This window comes from Macaca thibetana, chromosome 2, assembly GCF_024542745.1.
Source record: "Macaca thibetana thibetana isolate TM-01 chromosome 2, ASM2454274v1, whole genome shotgun sequence".
Classification (NCBI taxonomy): domain Eukaryota; kingdom Metazoa; phylum Chordata; class Mammalia; order Primates; family Cercopithecidae; genus Macaca; species Macaca thibetana.
This window is the reverse complement of record NC_065579.1, coordinates 116621885-116643123: the sequence shown is the minus strand read 5'-3', so window position 1 is coordinate 116643123 and position 21239 is coordinate 116621885. Positions and strand designations below refer to the sequence as shown.

Genomic DNA, 21239 nt, shown 5'->3' with positions numbered 1-21239 from the left:
CCAGGAGGATGAAAGAGAATCTAATGGAAAACCAAATGGTCAGTGCTAGTGAGAGAAGTTAATGATCAAGAACTCACAAAAAACTAAAGAGAATATTCACATATATTTGAAAATGCCTGGACTTAATGAAGCAATATCCGAATGAGGAGTCTGAAGTCTTGAGATATCAAAACTGTCACAGTCGTATGCCAAGAGGTGGCAGAGCCATTTATAAGCATCTGTGCTTTGAAGTCACAGAGATAATTCCAGTGTTAGCTCCACTGCTTAGCTCTGTAACCTTGGACAATTAAAAAAATGTCTCTGAACCTCAGTTTCTTCATCCAGAAAATGGGGGCATCAACCTGTACCTGTCTCTATAGGACTGCAGTGAAAATAAACATAATATACTTTGTTGGTAAATGCTCAATAATTATTAGATAATGATTTTTTAGGAGGCTAACTGTAAAATTGGCTCTGGGAACATAGTGTATTGCATATTCCGCAGTGACGACCCTGGAGCTCTATTTTTACAACAGCTTGGTACTTAAATTTTCAACTTCACCCTGTTGCACATATTTTTAGCTAGTATAATGATTCAGTTTACTCGTTATGTCTGTTGTCTGCAAATATCTTTAAAAAAAAATCAATTATAGAGTGTGAAGAGCCCAAGTGGTAAAATAATTTGACAGATATGAGGCCCAGTATTATTGTTATTTAGGTTTTGAGCAGGGATAAAATACAACTGAGATTGATTGGGTAGAATAAATACTTCATAGGAGCTCTATAAGTCTCATTATTTTTAGAAATAAGAACAATTAGATAATTTCTAAGATAAATCATTTAAAATGATTCCATGGAGGCTTCCATTAAAGAAAAGTTGTGATAAAAGCTTTAGTAGAGTGAAAGTAACTCACAAATTTGTTAAAAATTGAATTGTGTTTTTCTTTTTTTTTTTTTTGAGACAGAGTCTTGCTCTGTCGCCCAGGCTGGAGTGCAGTGGCCGGATCTCAGCTCACTGCAAGCTCCGCCTCCCGGGTTCACGCCATTCTCCTGCCTCAGCCTCCCGAGTTGGGACTACAGGCGCCCGCCACCCGCCCGGCTAGTTTTTTTTTGTATTTTTTAGTAGAGACGGGGTTTCACCAGGTTAGCCAGGATGGTCTCGATCTCCTGACCTCGTGATCCGCCCGTCTCGGCCTCCCAAAGTGCTGGGATTACAGGCTTGAGCCACCGCGCCCGGCCGAATTGTGTTTTTCTTATATGAGACACAGTTGTACTGCTGTAACTGGAAGAAATCCTAAAGAATAGAACAATGAGTTGTTTAAAAAGTGCTTTGTGAATTAAAATATTTTCCAAATGTAACTATTAAATAGGACTGTGGGGTTTTATTTACCAAGCTAAGAGATTATGATCAAGCTGAAAGCTCTTTAAGGAAAGGTCATTTAGGGTAACTCTCAATTAAGGGTGAAGTAAGTTCATTTGTTTAGGCATGCTCCTAGTAAGGCTATGTTAGCTATGAAGACCTGAGAAAGCAGATTAGCCTCCCTCATCATTTCACTAGGTAAGCCCTTTAACATCACACTGCCTTACATTTAAAATGTAAGTGGAGTATTTAACTTCTTAATTAAATAGGTAATGGGAATGAAACAGAAAACATTCAAAAGCAATTTCTGGTCTAAGACACCTACTCAAAGGTGTGGCAAGGCATATTCAGAGGATCCTAGTGAATTAAAAGTTCTAAAGCCTATATCAAAGAAGAGTGATTCAAGGTGGAGCACACCTAGTGGATGTAGTTCGGTGTTAGGGACACAATTTTAACATGAGAGTCATGCAAATGCTCTCTCTCCATGACTGCTGGGATTAGGAGTACCATGATTTGGGAAGGAAAGTTGCAACAGCTTACACTTCTGGCTTAATGTATGGTTTCCAAAGTGCTTTTACACATATCATCTACTGTGGTCTTAACAGTTACCTCAAAAGGCAAGGAGAACAGGCATCCTATTTAATTTACGGATTCTGGAAACTAAGGCTCAGAGAGGTTAAGGCACTGAACAAAGATTTCAGGGTGGACCTAGGTTTTCTGGTTCCTAATCCAGTGGTAAAAGAAAATAGAAATGGAAAAACAGCCCAGTAAGTATTTCACCATTTAACTCATTAAAAATGGGTTTCAATTACACAGCTATGAAACAACTGAGTCTGTCAGACAAATCAGGTCAGAGGGGAGAAAGACTGCCATGAATTTTCCAGTGGTCAACACATACTGTAGGTAAAGCAAGAGGAAAAAGTATATGCATACTATTGTGCAAATCCAGTAGATTCAATGAAACTATTTCATGCTGATGAAGACTGATGATTGCTGTCTGCCTTCTCTACTCTCAAAGGAAAAGTAGTTTCCTTCAGCAAGGATAAAGGGGCAGGGTTAGTGGAGAACACACAGTAACACAAAACTTATCCCATCTTTATGGGAATTAGTTTAGCAGCCACAAAAGGATCCAACAGGAACTTAATCAGAGACCTTCTGTTAATCTTCTTGTTTCTGTGTGACAAGTTTTAGTGAGAAAACTGATTAGAATGTACAAAACATGGACAATCCCAGTAATATCTAATGACTAAGCAATATACAGACACATAACAGGGCAATTCAGTCTACAACCATAACCACACGTAGTGACAATCTGCAAACAATAGAAGTATTTCTCCATGGTACCCAAAGAATGACTGTACCTCTGAGTTTCACAGCCAAGACCTTTTAAGAACTTTAAGGAAATTTTTCTAACGTTCACTCATTTAAGTACTTAAAGAATACCTACTGTGTGCCAAGAATTATTTTAGCACTGAGAATATAGCCACGTGCCCTTACAAAGCTCTCATTGTAGTGGGAAGAGAGCAAAAAAAAAGTAAAATAAATAGCACATTAGTTGGTGGAAAGCGTTATGGAGAATAGGGCAGATCAGCAGGATGGGGGAGCTTCAGGTGTGGAGAATGGGTGGCATTATAATCAAAGTGATGCTTCTGTTTGCAAAAGAGTAATGTCAAGAGGATAGATGTATCTAAAATATCTGAAGATACGTATTTGGAAGCACATAATGAAACCAGGATGTAGAAAGTTAAAATCTGGCAAACGAGAAGGGATGCCAAATAGAAATGGTGGGTGAGATCTTCAAATCCCACATCCTATTACACCTAACCCACTGCTGAACTTCTAAATGTCTAAGGCATTTGCTAGGATTCACTACAGTGTACACTCCACCATTCCCTACCCCAACACTAACCAAGTGTTTTATCTTTTTACCAGAGGAAAAGTGAAATATTCACCAGACTAGTAATGTACCCCTCTATTTCCACACAACCACCATAAGAACCAAAACTTTCAACATTAAGATACATGATTTTCAGAGGAAAGAATCTTAGAAAAATATCACCTTAAAAAAATGTGTCACAAATTGTGATTTAAAAATATAAGCACAAATTGCCTATGCAAATGAAATTTAGTTCAAGTAGATACTAAGAATGTTTTTTGTATGTTTTTTCCCTTTTTTCTATTGTACTTTCCTTTCCTGCATATGACTGTATACTACATTAACTCAGTTATTTGTTCCTCTAAAGAGAGTTTTATTACTTTGTAGATATGTAAAGGAGTATTCATTAAATTACTCTTAGTTAAGGATATCTTATACTGGGCAAGCTTTAAAAGGCTGTAAAATAATATTTTCTTGTTTTATCACACAAAACTGAGAAAAGAGAAAAACAATTAGCCCACTGGAAATAAGAGCAGTGTCTTACTTACTTACCCGGAATAGGAATAATAGGAATACTTTCATTAGGGACCACTCGAGGTGAATTGCTGTCTTCCACATAGAAATGAGCAGTCTGAAAACATTTTCTGTGTAGAAAAGAGAAAAACCATGTCAGTAATAGGATATGCGCTATCTGAGTTCATCATCTTTTAATTCTTATTTTACAGATCTTCCCAGCTTTAAACATCACACAGCACTGAGGGTGAACTCATGTAAAAGTAACAAGATACAAGGACAACATTCAGCCTGTTGGAGGGGCCCCAAATTGCTAAAGAATATCCTTTTTTTTTTTTTTTTTATCATCACTGTATCCAACCTGATAGTTCAAAGGGAAAGGCTTAGTATTTAACTACTCAAATATGTGAAAACATGGTAGAGAGTAAACCTACCACACAGACTGCTAGGGTTATCTCACAATATTTCTAAATTTGATATGTTACAGAGGAATAATTTGCTATTCTAAATCCCCAACACCAAGTTCAAAACCACACCTTGTATCCCCTTCCAACATCGTCATCAAACAGCCCAAGTACACAATAGCACCACATTGTTCATGCTTAGCAAAGGCCCCCAAAGCCTCAGACAGCTCTTTAAAGGGGTCAGAGGGCTTCAGGAAGGCAAGCACTCAGAATCAGAGGCCCTTGCCAGACAATATCTGAGACAAGGTCTTGAAGCCCTTAAGTGTCATCTGCTTGTTTTTGTTTTTGTTTTTTTTTTTACCTGTATTTCAAGCAAAGCAGAGAGCACACACTGGTCATCATAGGACAGGCAATGAAGAGAGAAGCCATCAGCAGCTCACTCAGCCTCTGCCTCCGATGCTGGCTGGCCCTCAGCTTTCCTGCATCCACGTCACTGCTCATTGCGGCCCTAATGAGCTGCCGGAAGCACAGGCTGAATATTTAATGAAGCTGCTCAGCGTGAATGGCTATTGTGACCAGAGAAGGGTCCCTGTTCATTTGGCGGAGGGGCTTTACAATAGCTGGCCCTACTGCTGGGTCTTTTAGCCAAGCAGGCGGCATCCTTCTGGTGCACAGTGTCACTGGGATCTGTCCTCCTCCTCTGGCGTCGCACACCAAACAACATTTACACACATTACAACTTTGCTTTTTCTGGGGCCCGTATTCCAACTACCAGATAAGTCAACTTTTCTTCACAGTTGTCTTTGCTCATCTAATCAAAAATATCCTGGGATGATTCCATTGGGCGTACCCTGTTTCTGTGAGGCCAAAGAAGGGGCTAGGGTTGGGAAGGTTAGAGAAAAATCAAGAAACTATAAAAAATAAGATCTCCGTGGGAGTGAAGAGACCACATGGTTACAAAGATGTTTCCATCTCAGCTTTTATACAAGCTATTATAACCACACGCAATCAGAAATGTTCACATGTCATAGTATGAAGTGCTGTTTTTTAAGCAGTGCCTATTTTCAGATGGACAGTAGCTAAGCAGTTTCCATTTGGATAGTGCTCTAGAATCAATCTAGTCTGCTGCACCATTCCATTAGGAGATTTTGAACGTCAGTTACTACAACTCTTGACACATGCCTCCCAGGACTACTCTAACAGAGCACTGAAGAAAAATGAGTGGTTTTTTTTTTTTTTTTCCCCTATGAATTGCTCAGCATTTGTAATATAAATAATAAAACAAGTTTTCCTCACTCTTTGCTTAGCTGCCTTTACCTAAATTTGTGAAGAACATAAGTTAGTCAGACTTAAGCTACATGGATATGAAATGCACATAATATTACAGGGCTCTGGTGCTAACCAAATCTTCTCAATGTAAAGCAATAGAAATCTAAGTGAAAAAAAATTATTTTGATGTTTAAAGTAACTTCTCTCTCTCTCTAAATTAGTTATTATGTTTTCTACTCTTGGATTACTTCCTTTCCTCCCCTACCTTCCCCAATTTGCACAGATTTCCAGAATGTAACATTAAAGTTAAAACACAGGTTATGGACTTCACAAATGAATGAAAGCCTTAACCATCCAGTATCATAGCTAAGGAAAACCTGCTTTTGTTGAGTTAGAAGACAGCTATTCAACTGCTTAATAGCCCAAATAAGTGCTCTAAGTCACTAAGATGAATGGGATGCAATTTACTGGGTTAGCCTTTAACTTGAAAAAAAAAAAATACATGCAAGAAATAACTTAGCTTTTAAGACCATAATTATTATTGCTATTGGACTTCTAAAATGTAAAGCTATTAATAAATAGAATTGTTATTGGCCAAGTTACTGTTAAAGTGACTTGGAAGAAAGGATATATATACTATATTGTAGATTTTTTTTCCCCACAAGACAGGCAGACAGTTCAGCCAGTCTCTCAGTTATATGTGGAACTACAGGCTCCACATTATCTTTGAAAAAAGCAGTCTGTACTGAAGCAAATCACACTCTAGTGCCCCATGTGCTGCTGTTTATAACGGATTTTCCCCGGAGTAAAATAACTCCATGATTGCCAGAGAAAAGTACACGACTGGGGATAAGGATCAGAAACCTGGGAGACAGAGCTCCGCATCTGTACCTTGCTGCACATCATGCACTTGCCTCCCACACAAATATATGGGTGGGCAACTAACTACAGAACTTTGTGGAGAATATCTTCCCATAGAATAAAGATTTCAATGGATTTGGCAAATATTTATTCAGCACCCACTGCACAGCATCAAGTATGCAGACAACGCATTCTCTGCCGCTGTCTGCAATCCTTAAAACTACTTCCTTAAGCCTGGCTAAGCACTGGAGTAACTGATAAAGTATTATATAAGCAACAGATGATTTTTGCAGAAAAATTAGGCAATAAAAATGAACGAAAAGAAAAGAAATTAAAAACACCCAAAATCTTCCTCCTAGTGATGATCGCTATTAATATTTTGAGGCCTAACCCTGTATACTTTTCCTCATTTATTGACTATTCCTTGATCATCTGCAGTGAGGAGCTCGGAGCACAATGATAAACAAGACACACAAGGTACCTACCCTCAGTATTTAGGTCTTCATGGGAAAAATCCACAACAAGCAAACAAATTGCTTCAAACAGTCAAGAGCAATGAAGAAAATAAGAATGATGTGGTGGTAAATGAAGTCAGCTGAAGGAAGGGACCTCACTGAGGAGGTGGCATTTAAGCTGAGGCCTGATTAAGGAGGTCTAACCCTGTGAAACTCAGGATGAAGACCATTTTAGGCAGGTCAAGCAGCTAGTTGAGCCTTAGAGCAGAGGGAGCTTGGCGCATTTTAGGAAACTGGAAGGAAGCCAGAGGCAAGGGAAAGGCTGTGGAAAGCAAGGTTGGAGAGGCAGGCCAGAGCCAGATCATGCAGGATCCAGCAGATCACAAAGAACCTTCGTTGGTGTCTAGGAGCAGGGGAAAGTCAATGAAAGGCTTTAATCCATGGAGAGGCACTGTCTGATTTGCTTCTTTCAGAAAGCTCATTTTGGCTGCTACATGATGAATGGATTAGAGGGCAGCAGAAATGGAACAAGGAAATCAATCTGTGGGCTATTATTATAATCTCACCCAAATACAGACAGATGGGCTGTTTTCTGTTTTTTTTTTTTTTCTTTTTTTAAAATTTATTATTATTCTGGGTGTAGGGGGAGTATGTATCTTATTTTGAGACGGAGTCTTGCTCTGTCGTCCAGGCTGGAGTGCAGTGGCGCGATCTCAGCTCACTGCAATCTCTGCCTCCCAGGTTTGGGTGATTCTCATGCCTCTCGTGCCTCAGCCTCCCGAGTAGCTAGGACTACATGGGGGGTTTTATTTTTAAAAAACGAAATGAGATCATTCTATATGCATCTCTTCTTGATAACAAACATAGACTGGCATCCTCTTTATTAATGTTTACTTAATCTTCCAATTCATGGAGGCATTACAATGCTGGTATTTAATTTATTCCTTTAATAACTATCTATTGGGGGGTCTACTCTGGGCCAGGGACTGATGGAGGTGGTCAGTCTGTTGTCAACTTTTCATGATCCTTAACAATATGAAGATGGTCCCTTTGCATGTACAAATTCTACACTGTGTTTAATACCTAAGAAAAGCAGCTGCATATCACAAGGCATTGTATTTTAACTTGCTCATTTCAGTGAATTCCCATGAAAAATTGTGCTTCTTGACCTTCAGAGGTATCCAGGAATAAAAAAGCAAAAGCAGAGATTTTGGAGAAAAGGAAGGAAAAACACAAGTTTTAATGCCTCTAAACCTCTGAACTGTGATCTACTTAAGGAGGCAGTATTGTCTCTAGTTTTGAGCTCAGGGGAATGGAGATAGAATTTCTCAAAGTGCTGGCCAGACACGGTGACTCACGCCTGCAATCCCAGCACTTTGGGAGGCCGAGGTGGGTAGATCACAAGGTCAGGAGTTTGAGACCAGCCTGGCCAAGATGGTGAAATCCCATCTCTACTAAAAATACAAAAATTAGCTGGGCGTGGTGGGGTGCACCTGTAGTTCCAGCTACTCAGGAGGCTGAGGCAGAAGAAACGCTGGAACCCGGGAGGCGGAGGTTGCAGTGAGCTGAGATCACACCACTGCACTCCAGCCTGGGCAACAGAGTGAGACTTGGTCTCAAAAAAAAAAAAAAAAAAAAAAAAAAAAAAAAAATTTCTCAAAGTGCTTACGTGTGTCACTGAGCGTGCAATTTCAATTTTCTATCTAGGTCTAATTATCTTTCAACTAACTTACCCTTACAGACCCTCCCTGAATGAATCAGATTTCTAGGATCACAAAGAGCCATTTTCCAAAATCCTAATTTCTCTATAGTGAACATCTGTATATGAAAGTACCCTAAAAAGGGAAATCAATGAAATAGATCATGTTTGTAAAGAAAAAATATATTGACAAATTTAACTACAAAATATAATCCAATGATTCCCCGCCATATATTTCATGTTTCTACCTCTGCCCTTTTACTTCCCATCCCCTCCCCAACCCCTGAGTGCTGTCTGTCCCCTTTAAGAAACTGAGGCCAGGTAACATTATTTTCACTGACCCTGACAGGCCTAGTAATGACCTAGTAATGACTTAGTAAGTATAAGTTATCTTATACTTCCCCCTATTGTACATTTGCAGCATTTATCTTTCTGACACTTTAAGTTCTCTGATTTAGGTATGCCTTAATTTTGGAGGGCCAGGCCTGAACAGTCAGTCAGTCTCTCAGTCTCTCTCTCTCTCTTATCAGTAAAGTATCATCAAATGGTGGTTATTAATAAGCAGTGCATAGCTCTTTGGCTTAGGGAGCTTTTAGAATACCCAGGCAGGGTAAGCCCCATTAATGATGATTCTAACAGAGCAGGTGCAGGGTAGGGTATAGCTCTGCGTATTGTGAAGACTCCCTCTAGGGATTCTGGTATGTACTGTGTCCAATTATGAACCACTCTGAGGAAGGGAAAATGGTTCCTGAGAGTCCACCCTTGTGGACTGCTATACTTGTCTGGTAGGAAAATTAATTTCAGTTTCTATGAAGGCATTGAAGTTGTGAATATTTACTTCAATATTATTAATAATAATGATGTTCTGACATCCTGAATTCCAAGTTTCCTGCCACTTAAACAAACTGGAAAACCACTGTTTTAGATGGCTTTCTAAAGCCCACCCCCATCAACAAGGTACCCAAGATAGAGGGACTTACATGAAACATTCACTGAATGCTCCCAGATGGGTACGAGAAAGAGCTCAGTTTGCACAAGGTATTTCCTCAATTTGAACTCAGTGGGTATGTGAGACAGAATGAAAGTGAAATGGGAGATGTAAATCTGTTGGTCCCTAAGTTGGTCCCATTTCTCACATGCCTCTCACAGAGTAAGCATTTTGCCACACCGAATGAGAGTCCCTGTTCAAAAGAACGCACTTTTCTTACAGCATAGCCCTAAATGCTACCTAAGTGCTTCTGGTGCTTGACCAAAGATGACTAACATATTAGATCTATGCATATCTCTATAGAAAGTTCCAAGTAGCAGAGTGGAAGCAAGCTTCCTCTGTTACTCTCCACTCATTCATCCCTTTCTAGAAAACCAAACATGGGGTCATATGTCTTCAAAAGATTTCTAAGAAAGGTTTGATTGGAAGTCCAGAGGGTAATGTGTGATAGTAGCTGATCAAATCTGTATGGAGTCTGGCTAGCAGTTTTCTGGGTCTCAAGCCCACAACCCACACCTGTGGTCCAGATCTGTACAGTGTTTGAAGCCCTGATGGTAGGAGTGTGCGAGTATGCACAGCTTCTTAAAAGCCCACATGGGACACATGAAGCTTATGATTAGGAATATTTTCTCTTGGACTGAAATTTTTAAAAATAACCTGCCATGCTTTCAAATAAGGGACATATTTTAAGGATAAAGACCTCTTTAAAAATAAAGTCTACTCTTGGGAAAGCAGAGCACACACACCTGCAGAGTACATCTTTTAGTCAGGATGTGAAACACATCGGCCAGTATCAGCTGTCAACGTCAAGTCCCTGAGCTCCCTGCTGAAAAATACACACTGTCAGCACATGACAGGTTCCAGTATGTTTAATTGGCCTTCTTGACTAATGAAACACACACACACCCAGCTGCTCTGACAGTCCTTTGTAAGTATTAATAAAATTCCAGTTATAGAGACTTACTATCCAAACAAAATGTAGCAAAATAACCAAAACAAACAAACAAACAAAAAAACCTCTAGACTTCTGACCCCCATTGCTACCCAGGAATTTGATACATTCTTAAGGAAGAATACCCAGAATGACCAAATTTCTGCATAAAGGCCTTTTTTTCTGTGGCTTCTGTTCTTCCAGCTACCTGTTTAGATAACCTCTGATATGAGCTAACAATTTTCTTGTCTCTTTCTGCCCTTCTGACAAGAACCTGGAAATAATTTAGTGACCAATATTTTTCAGAAGCAAAGTACTGAACTTAAGTGCAGAAAGACTGAACATTAGAAATGTCTGGAATTCCACACAACACTGCTGTATTAAAAAACAAACAAATAAAAAACCTCCTTAAAAGGCAGGTCTCCAAACCTGCTTACAGGAAAAAGGGGTTCCTGCCATCTACAGACATCTGGGTCAACATGTACATCCACTTTGACAAGCTTGGGATGTCACATTGTTCTCATCCAGGGTCCTCCGTTTATTACAACACTGCCCTGAACAACACCATAACTGCTGGACATGGGCAGGGTGTAGGACCACAATATGGCCTCCAGACTCGTATGAAAACCCAGAATCATGAACTAACCGAATGTTGGTATATAGGAATTAGAAACCAAGTCACTGTCTTCAAATTAAACTCAATGGTTCTATAATCACATCAGGGTGACAAAGAGATTATTAGCAGTGTGTAGCTCAAACTTCTAATTGCAGACTAGAGAGGGCAGTTAGCTGAGCTGCTGCTGAATATTAATTATATAATCTTAACTGATTTACACACTGCCCTCATTTAAATTTACAGTGGCATACCCGCTAATAATCCCATTTATTTTCATGCTGTCAAGAAAATAAATCACATTAATATTTACTTTTGTAAATGGATCTGTTGTAGTAAACCCTGCATAAGTAAGAGCCACTTACAAATAGAAAGTTTGAAAATATTCACATGCCTTCAAGGAAGATGATTGAGGGCTGTATTAAAAAGGCATGGATTGATTTATTAGGGTAAAATGTTTCAATAAATTGAAGTGACAAATACAACAATAAAAGAAAAAGGCTGTAGGCGTTGTTGGGCTTTTCCTCAAAGAGAAGTGTCTGAAATAACTCCGGGATTCCACTTGGAAAGGAGCCCAATGTAAGTTCTAAGTTGAGATTTTTCATATACAACAACTCACTTGCTGTTAAGTTTCCTTTATGGCATGTTAAGTGATTCAGTTTATAAAACTCAGTTTACACTTGTAGTATCTCTTCCGGAAGGGATCTTCTCAAAAGAAAAACTCAAACCAAAATATGTTTCTGGTGGCCATATTTTCCAAATCATAAAAGGGGGCGTGAGATTTGACAAATGTCAATGTGCTTTGGGGGATAATCAAATGGCAAGTTTCACATGAGGGCTGTGGAAGTCCCAGGGCATATGGCTGTCATACCTTAGATAAGCAGGGCTTAAAGATATGAGGAGAGAGAAAGGGAAAAGGGAAGAGAAAAGAGAACAAAATCATGCAATGATGGATGGGGTGTGAAAGAGCAAACAGACACTAAAATGAGGAGAGAATGTTTCAAAAATATTTTGGATTTCACATGAATAGGAGAGATGGCCTAGTCAACTTCTGGTACAGTTAGAAGTGACAAAAATCTGATTCCCATGGTGAGAATTTTATTGGATGATTCAAATTGCCTGCAATTAATATCTTTAGGAAGGTGGGAGAAAATGATAAATTATAGGCACAAAAGTGGTCTCAAAACTATATTCTCTTAGCTAGGCATTAAGTTTGCCAAGAAATCCTTGCAGATGCCTAGGTCTGACTGAAGTACTGGTAATACTTTCCAGAAGGTAAGAGAGAAAACGTCTCTTCAGAAACCACATTTTGATGAGGCCGTGACAGTTCCTATATTATAGCTGGCTTTGAGAAAGTGAGCCCTGGACAGTACTTCCCAAGGCTTCCAGCTATTACCTAGAAAAGAAGGCTTGAAGTCAGGGGCTTTAAGGTGGCTGTCTCACCCTTCAGACCCTAGACTGGAATATTCTGAACATCTGGACTGAGGTTTGAGGGGCTCTCCACCTCATTTGCCACACTTTTAAGGCACTGACACAATATCCCACTGATTTGGGAAGGTCAATGGTGATATGATAGTCCAACTCATTTTGGGGAGGAGGTAAGAAATGAAATTCACATTTTATTTGCTGCACATATTTTTCAGTATTTACAATCTAAAATGTCTGGGTAAAAGCCTTTTGGCAACTCCTTATTTTGTTAATATACTGATTGACTGTATTTTGCTGTGAGTGATATTTTAAGGATCTAAGAAGGTATTATATGACTCTTCACTAAGCCCCAGATTGCAGTATATTTTTTAAATACTTGAGACCATATGGGGAAAAAAAGAAGTAGATTCAGACATCACACGATCAACCAGGTTAAATTCCAAATGAATTTACTATTAAAATTTGAAACCATAAAAGTAATTTTAAAAAGAGTAACCTCAGAATGGAGAGACTTTTAAAAGAAAACTCGAAATCTAGAAAACAACAGAAAATATAGATAAATCTGATTATATAAACATCAAAGAAGAACCATAAATACAATTAAGAAGTAAACTACGAATTGGGAAAAAATATTTGCAACCCGTATTGCTACCAAGGGATATCTCTCTTCATTAGAAAAAGATCAATAACTGAAAGAAAAAATAAGCAAAAGATAAAAACAGTTTACAGAAACACAAATGGTTCAATCCCACTTATAGTAAGAGACAACACATTAAAACTACACTGAGACACCGTTTCTTTTTCACCTATGAGGTTAGTAAAAAAGCCAACGTTTGACAATGCAGTGTGCTGGGTTGGCCGTAGGGAAACAGGCATGCTCATAGACTGTCGAGAGAAACCCACCTTGGTACCCCATTATGGAGGGCAATTTGGCACCATACATGCACAATAGTGTGTACCCTGTGATACAGCCAATAAATGTTCCTCTGAAAATTTTCCTATAGACATGCTTATCCACTTGCAAAGTGACACATAAACTTACTAATCACACAATTGTTTGCAATAACAAAAGATGGAGAACAATCAAAATGACAGCCACAGGGGACTGGTTAACTAAATCATGACACATCTATACAAAGGAATACCATGCTTCTGTGTAAAAGAATGAAGAAATTATATAGGCATAGGGAAAACCTGTGTTAAGTGAGAATAGCAAGACACATGATCGCATATGTTGTATTCCATTGTGTACAAGGGGATAAAAGGATATTCATTATTTGCTTATATATGTGTAACAATCCCTGGAAGAATAGACAACAAACTAGCAATAGGGGCTACCTATTTGTGAGGAGGTAGGGAACAGAGTGGGTGAGTGATGGGATGGTAATTTAGGGATACATATAATTTTAAACTTTTTGATTTTGAATCATGTCAAGTATTACCTACTCAAAACTTAAATCAGCTTTATTAAGAAATTAAATATACTTGGGTCTGATTTTCAATGTTTTTTTCCTCTCCTTTCTGGGAGGATAATCACCTCTCACAGCCATTGTCCTGCTTTTAGCAATTCTCTGTGCAACGTGTCTTAGTGGCACAGTCCCCCTTCCTTCCTGCTGTGGGACTGGGAGATGACAGGGGCAGAAGAGTAATGCCACACGAAATTAATGTGTAGGGACTCTGTAACAGCTCTTGTAGCTGTTTGGAGGGTTGCAATTTAGGCATCACTGGGGGCTCTTCTCCTGATTCCTGGCCACATTTTGGGTGGAGATACAAGCCAGCAGAGAAAATGAGAGTGGACTGAAAAAGGCAAAGGTGAGAGAGAGCCTGATTCTAGCCTCCTGCAGAAGCCTGGCAGAGGAAGGGGGCACCCTGTCTTTCAAAGCCCTTTTATAGAGCAGCAGCAGGATGGACACAGGTCAGGAAAGGAGGTGGCAAAAGTGCCTGCGGAGAGAGCATCGGGAAGGAGAGGGGACAGTGGGCCAGAATGAGGAATTGTACAGTATGGCAGGGCTGCTAGCATAAGGAAGAGCACAGACATGGCACCCCTTGAGGACAGGATCTATATCTGGCCCATATCGTTTTCATGGAGTACTTAGCATAGCACACGTAGCTGTGAGAAGGCGTACTCCTCAGGAGTACCACACTGCGGCAGTGGAGTCCCAAGGCAGCCACTAAGCAGGGTGACCTAGCCAAGTGACAACTTCTCAGAGCCTCAATTTACTCAATTTCTCGATGGGTTAATACATTTCACACACTAAGCATTTTACATATACTACCCCCATTTAATCTTCACAACAACCTCATGAAAAGTTGCTATCATTAGACTTATTTTCTAGATAAGTAAACGGAGGCTCTATGGGCCCTTCCTAGTCACAGGGCCAGGAAGTGGCAGAGTTGCAGTTAGAACACATACCTCCCTGAGCCAAAGTTTGTCTTTTAAGCTGCTACACTATTTTAAAAAGTGAATATGATTCACAATCAGACGGATTCTATAAATACCTGTAGTTTCACAAGATGGTTCCCAACTCCTAGACCTGGATGACACTGATTGTGCTTCCCTCATTGAGCAGCAGAGAAGATACCAGAGAGACTGGGGCATCTCTCTTAGGATCTAAAATATATCTATAATGGGCCCACTGACATGTGGGGGTCCAGGTACATAAAAGAAATAGTCTGGCAGGCTACAGCATCACTTCTGGGGAGGACTTGAAACTGGATGTGCATTTATCCTTATGATGTTCATAAGGTGATGCTGGCTCTTTAAAGTGTTATAGTCAAAAACACATTATATTTATAATGGACTGGGTATGACAGGCATTTAAATAATGTCCAGCGTCTTCCTCTCTTAAGATTAATCTTTAGGCCGGGCGCGGTGGCTCAAGCCTGTAATCCCAGCACTTTGGGAGGCCGAGACGGGCGGATCACGAGGTCAGGAGATCGAGACCATCCTGGGTAACACAGTGAAACCCCGTCTCTACTAAAAATACAAAAAACTTAGCCGGGCGAGGTGGCAGGCGCCTGTAGTCCCAGCTACTCGGGAGGCTGAGGCAGGAGAATGGCGTGAACCCGGGAGGCGGAGCTTGCAGTGAGCTGAGATCCGGCCACTGCACTCCAGCCTGGGTGACAGAGCAAGACTCCGTCTCAAAAAAAAAAAAAAAAAAAAAAAAAAGATTAATCTTTGACTCCAAAACTATAGAGAAGTTTCTATTTCAGTTTCTATCCTTAACTTTGAAAATGTATTAAAGACATTAATAAGCAAAAAGAGATCACAGAATAATTTAGTTACCAGTGTTAGCAGTTATTGCTTTCCCTATAAGGCCGAAATTACACAGTACAGTGTAAAAGAAAATAGATCATATACTTTCTCATTAATCTGTCACAACTCCTAAACTATACCGTCTCAGATTTCATAGGTTTATCTGATTAAAATAGTTGGATATCTAAAATTTCATCTCAGTAATCTGATTTACCCACAACCAATGGAGATGAATCATTCCATGTAAAAATTCTAACATAAATCCTATAAATTGGTTCATTGAAAGTAAAAAGGGACTGCTTCTGACATAATATGGATTAGTGAATTAGTCGAATTAGCAATTTAATATTAAAAGATCTTAATATTAAATAGAGTTTGCCTAAGACAGGCCTTACAGAAATATTATCAAGAGATTCAAGTGTGGTGATTAAAACTGCACAATCATGAGTTCCAAACATTTATTATAAATCTTTCCAGGACAATAATTTTTCCAAGTATTCAAACTATCCAGAACTCATATGCGTTTCCTTTTTAAAAAAAAAAAAATTCACCATTCTTAAGGAAAAACACACAGTACATCCACGTTTGCTCACTTCTGTCTCCCCTTCCTACTCTTCATCCCTAACTTATCTACAAATTTAGGTTTCTAAGAGGTATTTTTCACATAAGGCTAAATGCATGCATTATATGTTTTTTTAAAAGCTCAAAACCATGCAAATATCTGAAAATTTGTAAAGAAAATGGATGCAACACACATACAGACACACAAACATAGAGCACCCCCAGTACATACAAACCCAGAAACAAGTAACACCCCCAAAACTGCAAAATAAAGCAAAGCAAGCACACACAGGACATACTTTAATTGGTACCAGCTACCCACAAGCTGAATTGACATTTGCAAGTCTTACTTTTGGGAATTCAGGTAAAGCAGGTGAGTTTCACCACTGCGCCATCTACAAGACTTTAATCCCCATGGCAACAAAACAAAAATTTGGCAAGCCAGTCCCGGCCATCAAGACACCCCCCACTTAAGCTTGACCGCCCCTCACCTGCTCCCCTTCTCTCCTCTCTCCCCAGAAGAAGGCACTTCACGGAAACGTCTGGGAAAGCCCTTGGACTTTATTTTGTTACACCCTCTAAATGGACAAAAAACAAAAGAGAACAGGTGTAGAATACAGTATTTTCAATTGGCCACCAAGAGTTCCATACAAATGCCCTCCCCTCCCGTCTAACACAGACAGACCCCGTCATCAGGCCTCATCTGTGACATTTTCAAAAGAGGATGCTGAGGCACAAAGGTGTCTGGACTTTATGAGGAGCTTTTATGCTGAGGTAAGAAATACCCAGTCAGAACTTTACTCTTGTAAGTCATCTTTACATAGTCGCAGCCTCTATTACCCTGGTGTTAATGGAAGGTTAGGATATCACACAGTGATGACCCTTGTCATGCACATACCCACTCTTCCACCTTTGACACACTGCCCTGGCAAACAGAATGGCTTAAAATATCATTGGAGTAAAGTTAACTTGGAGATCATTTGGTCCTCCCTTCTGTGACAAATGTCTCTGAATTTGGTGCCATTAGACACATTTGGGGTTTTGTCTTTTACCCCATGCTTTCATCTCAGAACAAACATTTTCTTAATTCACAATACAGATTGGAGAATAAATAGGAGAGGCACCTCAGGGAGATGGGAACAGCAGTTGGCAAGTTATTACTATATATTAAGTCCTATATTTAGTTTCCCCTTAAAACTTAAATAACTGTAGCATCTGAGACTTGGCTACAGAATTTGAAAGATGCACTTCTGTCACACAAGAACACTTGAAAGTATTTATTTAATTATATTTAGTCTCCCAAACCAGCTGGGCTATAAGATTTCACACTGAAATGATTCCTATTCTTTTTCCAAACTCTGTCGATAAAACAGCAATGACAAACTCAGATATACGAAAGTTTTCTTTTTTGGAAGCTCTATTGAGTCCCACAAAGAATTCTGAAGCCAGGTATGTAACTCCAAAGGAATTAACATCTTAACTATTGAGTCCGCTGGTGGTTTTTTACTTCTAGGAATGAACATCCTCTAATTCTTGAGTGTTAGGTTTTCTTCACCCTTAATACAAGCTTTCAATTATTGTGTTAATTACTAGACTTCATATTAGGTAAAAGTGCTTGGCACAGGAACCAAAACTTGGAGAAGTCAAACTTGGAAATACGATTACAAGGGGGGAGGGACTGCTGTAACACAGAACTTCTTGTCTCCCTCTATTGAGTACATCCTGGAACTACAACAACTGTCCTACAAACATCATGGATATACTCAGTGTGGCTACGAACATTAATCTGAAGAAATCATGAGTGTGTTGGAATGTTTTTACAAATTCTCATAAAAACTTGAAATTTGCAGCTTCCTAAAATATTTAGACTTTTTCTCAACCCTTAGCCCTACTCTGAATTCTGCCAGATTCACTCTTTCAGGAATTTTGGAGCGGAGCCGGCTATCTCCGCAGTTTTTCCTCACACACAATCACAGGCGCTTAAAACTACCACCCGTAAACTGACAACACTTTTGCTGAGAAGCGAATGCCACACAATCAATAACTAATATCTTGAATAATTGAGATATTTGAGGCTACCTGAGCAAACCAGCAGAACAGACATAATCAACCCTGGGGGGAGAGAGAAGACAGTTAATTCTGAGAAATCCAAAGAAAGATGATTGTTACCTAGAATAGACTGAACATACAAGGAGTTTCCCTTTCCTGAAAAGTGAGCTTGGTTTAAAAATTTACCCACCCACCGCTTCCCTCACAGAATCAGTCCAGCTTTTTAAGTATCATGGAGCATGTTTAACTGGCAACCTTTAGCAGTGAATCTCTTTCTGCTTTTGTCTAATGACTATGTGTTAGCTTGTTCCAAGAGCTTCCACTGGCATCTCAGGGCCAACTCGACAGCAGGGGGCCGGTTACTATAACAACTGACAGCTCTCGTGAATTCTGAAAGGCCCCTGAGTAGCCATTTGGGAAACAGTTATTGAGCAAAAAGTTGCCTGGGATCGGCAGCATTAGCTGCCATGTGACCCAGATCTCCCAGCACAGGCACATGGAGAAAGAAAAGAGGTGACCACCTCCAGGAACAGTTGGGGACCTCAAAAGACTCCCTTCCCCCATCCCTTTCAGCATCTCAGAGCAAGATAGCTTAACACCACGGTGTCATCAAAAACTCAAACCCTCTGAGGCAAGCCATATTTTGGCACCACAAAATGTGCTTGAGCTCTCCCCAATGGCTTGACACATTGTCAGGCTTTGAAAAGCTGAATTGTAAAAATTATTCCTAATGATTAAAAAGTCTTGAAATATGGCCATAGATATGGTTCCAAAAAGAAAAGAATGGCACACTCACCAGTTTAAAAAAAAAAAAAAAAAAAAAAAATGCCAGAATACCTGTGGTCCAGTAAATGGTCTGTTGGTAGAAAAGATGGTGACCACACAAACCCACCAAAAATAATGACTTGGAAGCTCAGAGTTTTCCAGACTAGACAAAGTTTTATATAAACCTACCTTTTGATTCTCACTCTGTCCCTCAGCATAAGAGGACACTGAGCAACTAGGACTGACCCAGTGCCTTCGTACATGTAGAATCTTTCAGAAAAGAATCTGATTCTACCCATAACAGTCGACTTTGCTTTGCATAAAGAAAGGGCAGTTTGGCAGAGTTTGCCCTAACAAACAATGGATGTGCCATGATCCAGTGCTTCTGGGTCATCTCCTACACAGCGACCTCTGCCTGGAGCACGTCTCCTTTTACTTTACTTTTCTTTTTTTTCTTTTGAGATGGAGTTTTGCTCTATTGCCCAGGCTGGAGTTCAGTGGCGTGATCTTGGCTCACTGCATCCTCCGATTTTAAGCAATTCTCTGCTAAGCCTCCCGAGTAGCTGGGATTACAGGCACCCACCACCACGCCCGGCTAATTGTTTTTGTATTTTTAGTAGGAACAGGGTTTCACCATTTTGGCCAGGCTGATCTTGAACTCCTGACCTTGTGATCCACCCGCCTTGGCCTCCCAAAGTGCTAGGATTACCGGCATGAGCCACTGTGCCGAGCCTCCTTTTTCTTTGTTTTGTAAAAAATACAGCCCAAACATTCTCTCCTCCGAGAAATCCTTCTTGGCTCCCTCTTCTCACCTAACCCTGGCTGTGGTCAGAGTCTCTCCTCCGAGAAATCTTTCTTGGCTCCCTCTCCTTCTCACCTAACCCTGGCTGTGGTCAGAGTCCCTCTCAGATCAAGTTTCCTTGATCACTATTGCAACCCAGGGGAATGCAAATTTAACCACCCACAGAGGCCAAATAGGCAGGGAACAGTGGGGAGGGCAGAGACTGGCAAACTGGCAAGGGAGAGCCTCTCAAAAATGGCCACCATGGCGCCATCCACCGACACAAAGGAATCTGAGAATAATGTTGCTAAATTGTCCAGTTTATCACAAGAAGCCAGACAACTCGGGTTTTTTGTCACATCCTTCTATTTTCTAAATAATTCAAGATTTTATAAAAACATGTCAGCTAAATAAAACTGGTCTGGAGACCACCAGTTTTCGACTCTATTTGGGATTACCTTGGTTTACCTGCTCCTGTCTTCCTCTAAGGTTTGAGTCCCTTAAATGCAGGAACTCTGTCCCCTCAATGGCTCTCCAGTGCCTGGAACTAACTAGATGCTTAAGAAATGTTGAATGAACTAACAAAGGAGTAACTAGGCCAGCCATAAAGGGTCTCAGGTCAACAAAAAACCCAAAATGCTAAGTCTGAGAAATTCAAAAACTTACAAGCTGTATGATCCTGGACAAGTCATTCCCCCTTCTGGAAACTGTTTCCTCTCTTGGGACAAGGATGATGCAGTCCCTGATGCCTTGCCTACCACGCATGGCTGCTGGAGGATTAAATAACATGAAGTGTTCTTTGTATTAATTCAGCCATTATTGCTGGTTAACAGGGGTGTTTCCCCTTTCCTACGTCTTCACAGTTACCTGCATGGGAGGAGTCATTCTTATGACACCTGTCTCCTTTGTGACTTTGTTGGGGTGAAAAGGGGACAAACACCTATACCAAAATACAGTCATCATCAAGTAGACCTGGAAGTGTTGGCTGCCAGAGCAGATGGGTGAAGAGCACGTGCCTGGGCTCACAGCAGCTCTGGTGTCATTGTTGCTTCTGTGGCAGTACAGGAGGGATCTGCGTTCCAGTGAGGCACATGTGGTCAGTCATCCCTCAAGCAAGAGAGGGGTGTTACCACATGCCACTCTCGACTCTCGCATGCATCTGTTTGTTTGCCTGAGCCTCCATTATGCCAACACAAATCCCCCACACATTTGCGGTTTGCATCCCTTCATATTTATTACACTCTGTCTCCCACTGAACATCCAGGGAAGAAAAAAAATTGCAATGTCAACAAAACTCACTTGTTTTCATGAACAGCATTCTTAATGAGGAGGCACCAACACATGGCAAAATTTCTGAAAATCTAAAGATGGGACTTAGAGTAAAAGAGAGACCTTTTCGTATTTGCGTATGTGGCTAAATTGGTGTTGACTGACTTACCACAGAATTTACA

General features: G+C 40.2%; 1 protein-coding gene across 2 annotated transcripts in view; it reads right to left on the bottom strand.

The window, feature by feature from the left end:
- PTPRG (protein tyrosine phosphatase receptor type G) overlaps positions 1 to 21239 on the bottom strand; it is a 745156-nt gene that overhangs the window by 50749 nt on the left and 673168 nt on the right. Inside the window, exons 14-15 of one of the 2 annotated variants that reach the window (XM_050781197.1) lie at positions 16685 to 16771; positions 3768 to 3859 (exon numbers count right to left, since the gene is read on the bottom strand). In XM_050781197.1, coding sequence (XP_050637154.1) covers positions 3768 to 3859; positions 16685 to 16771 — 179 coding nt within the window. The remainder of the gene's footprint in view (positions 1 to 3767; positions 3860 to 16684; positions 16772 to 21239) is intronic. The other variant, XM_050781198.1, reaches the window with a different exon arrangement.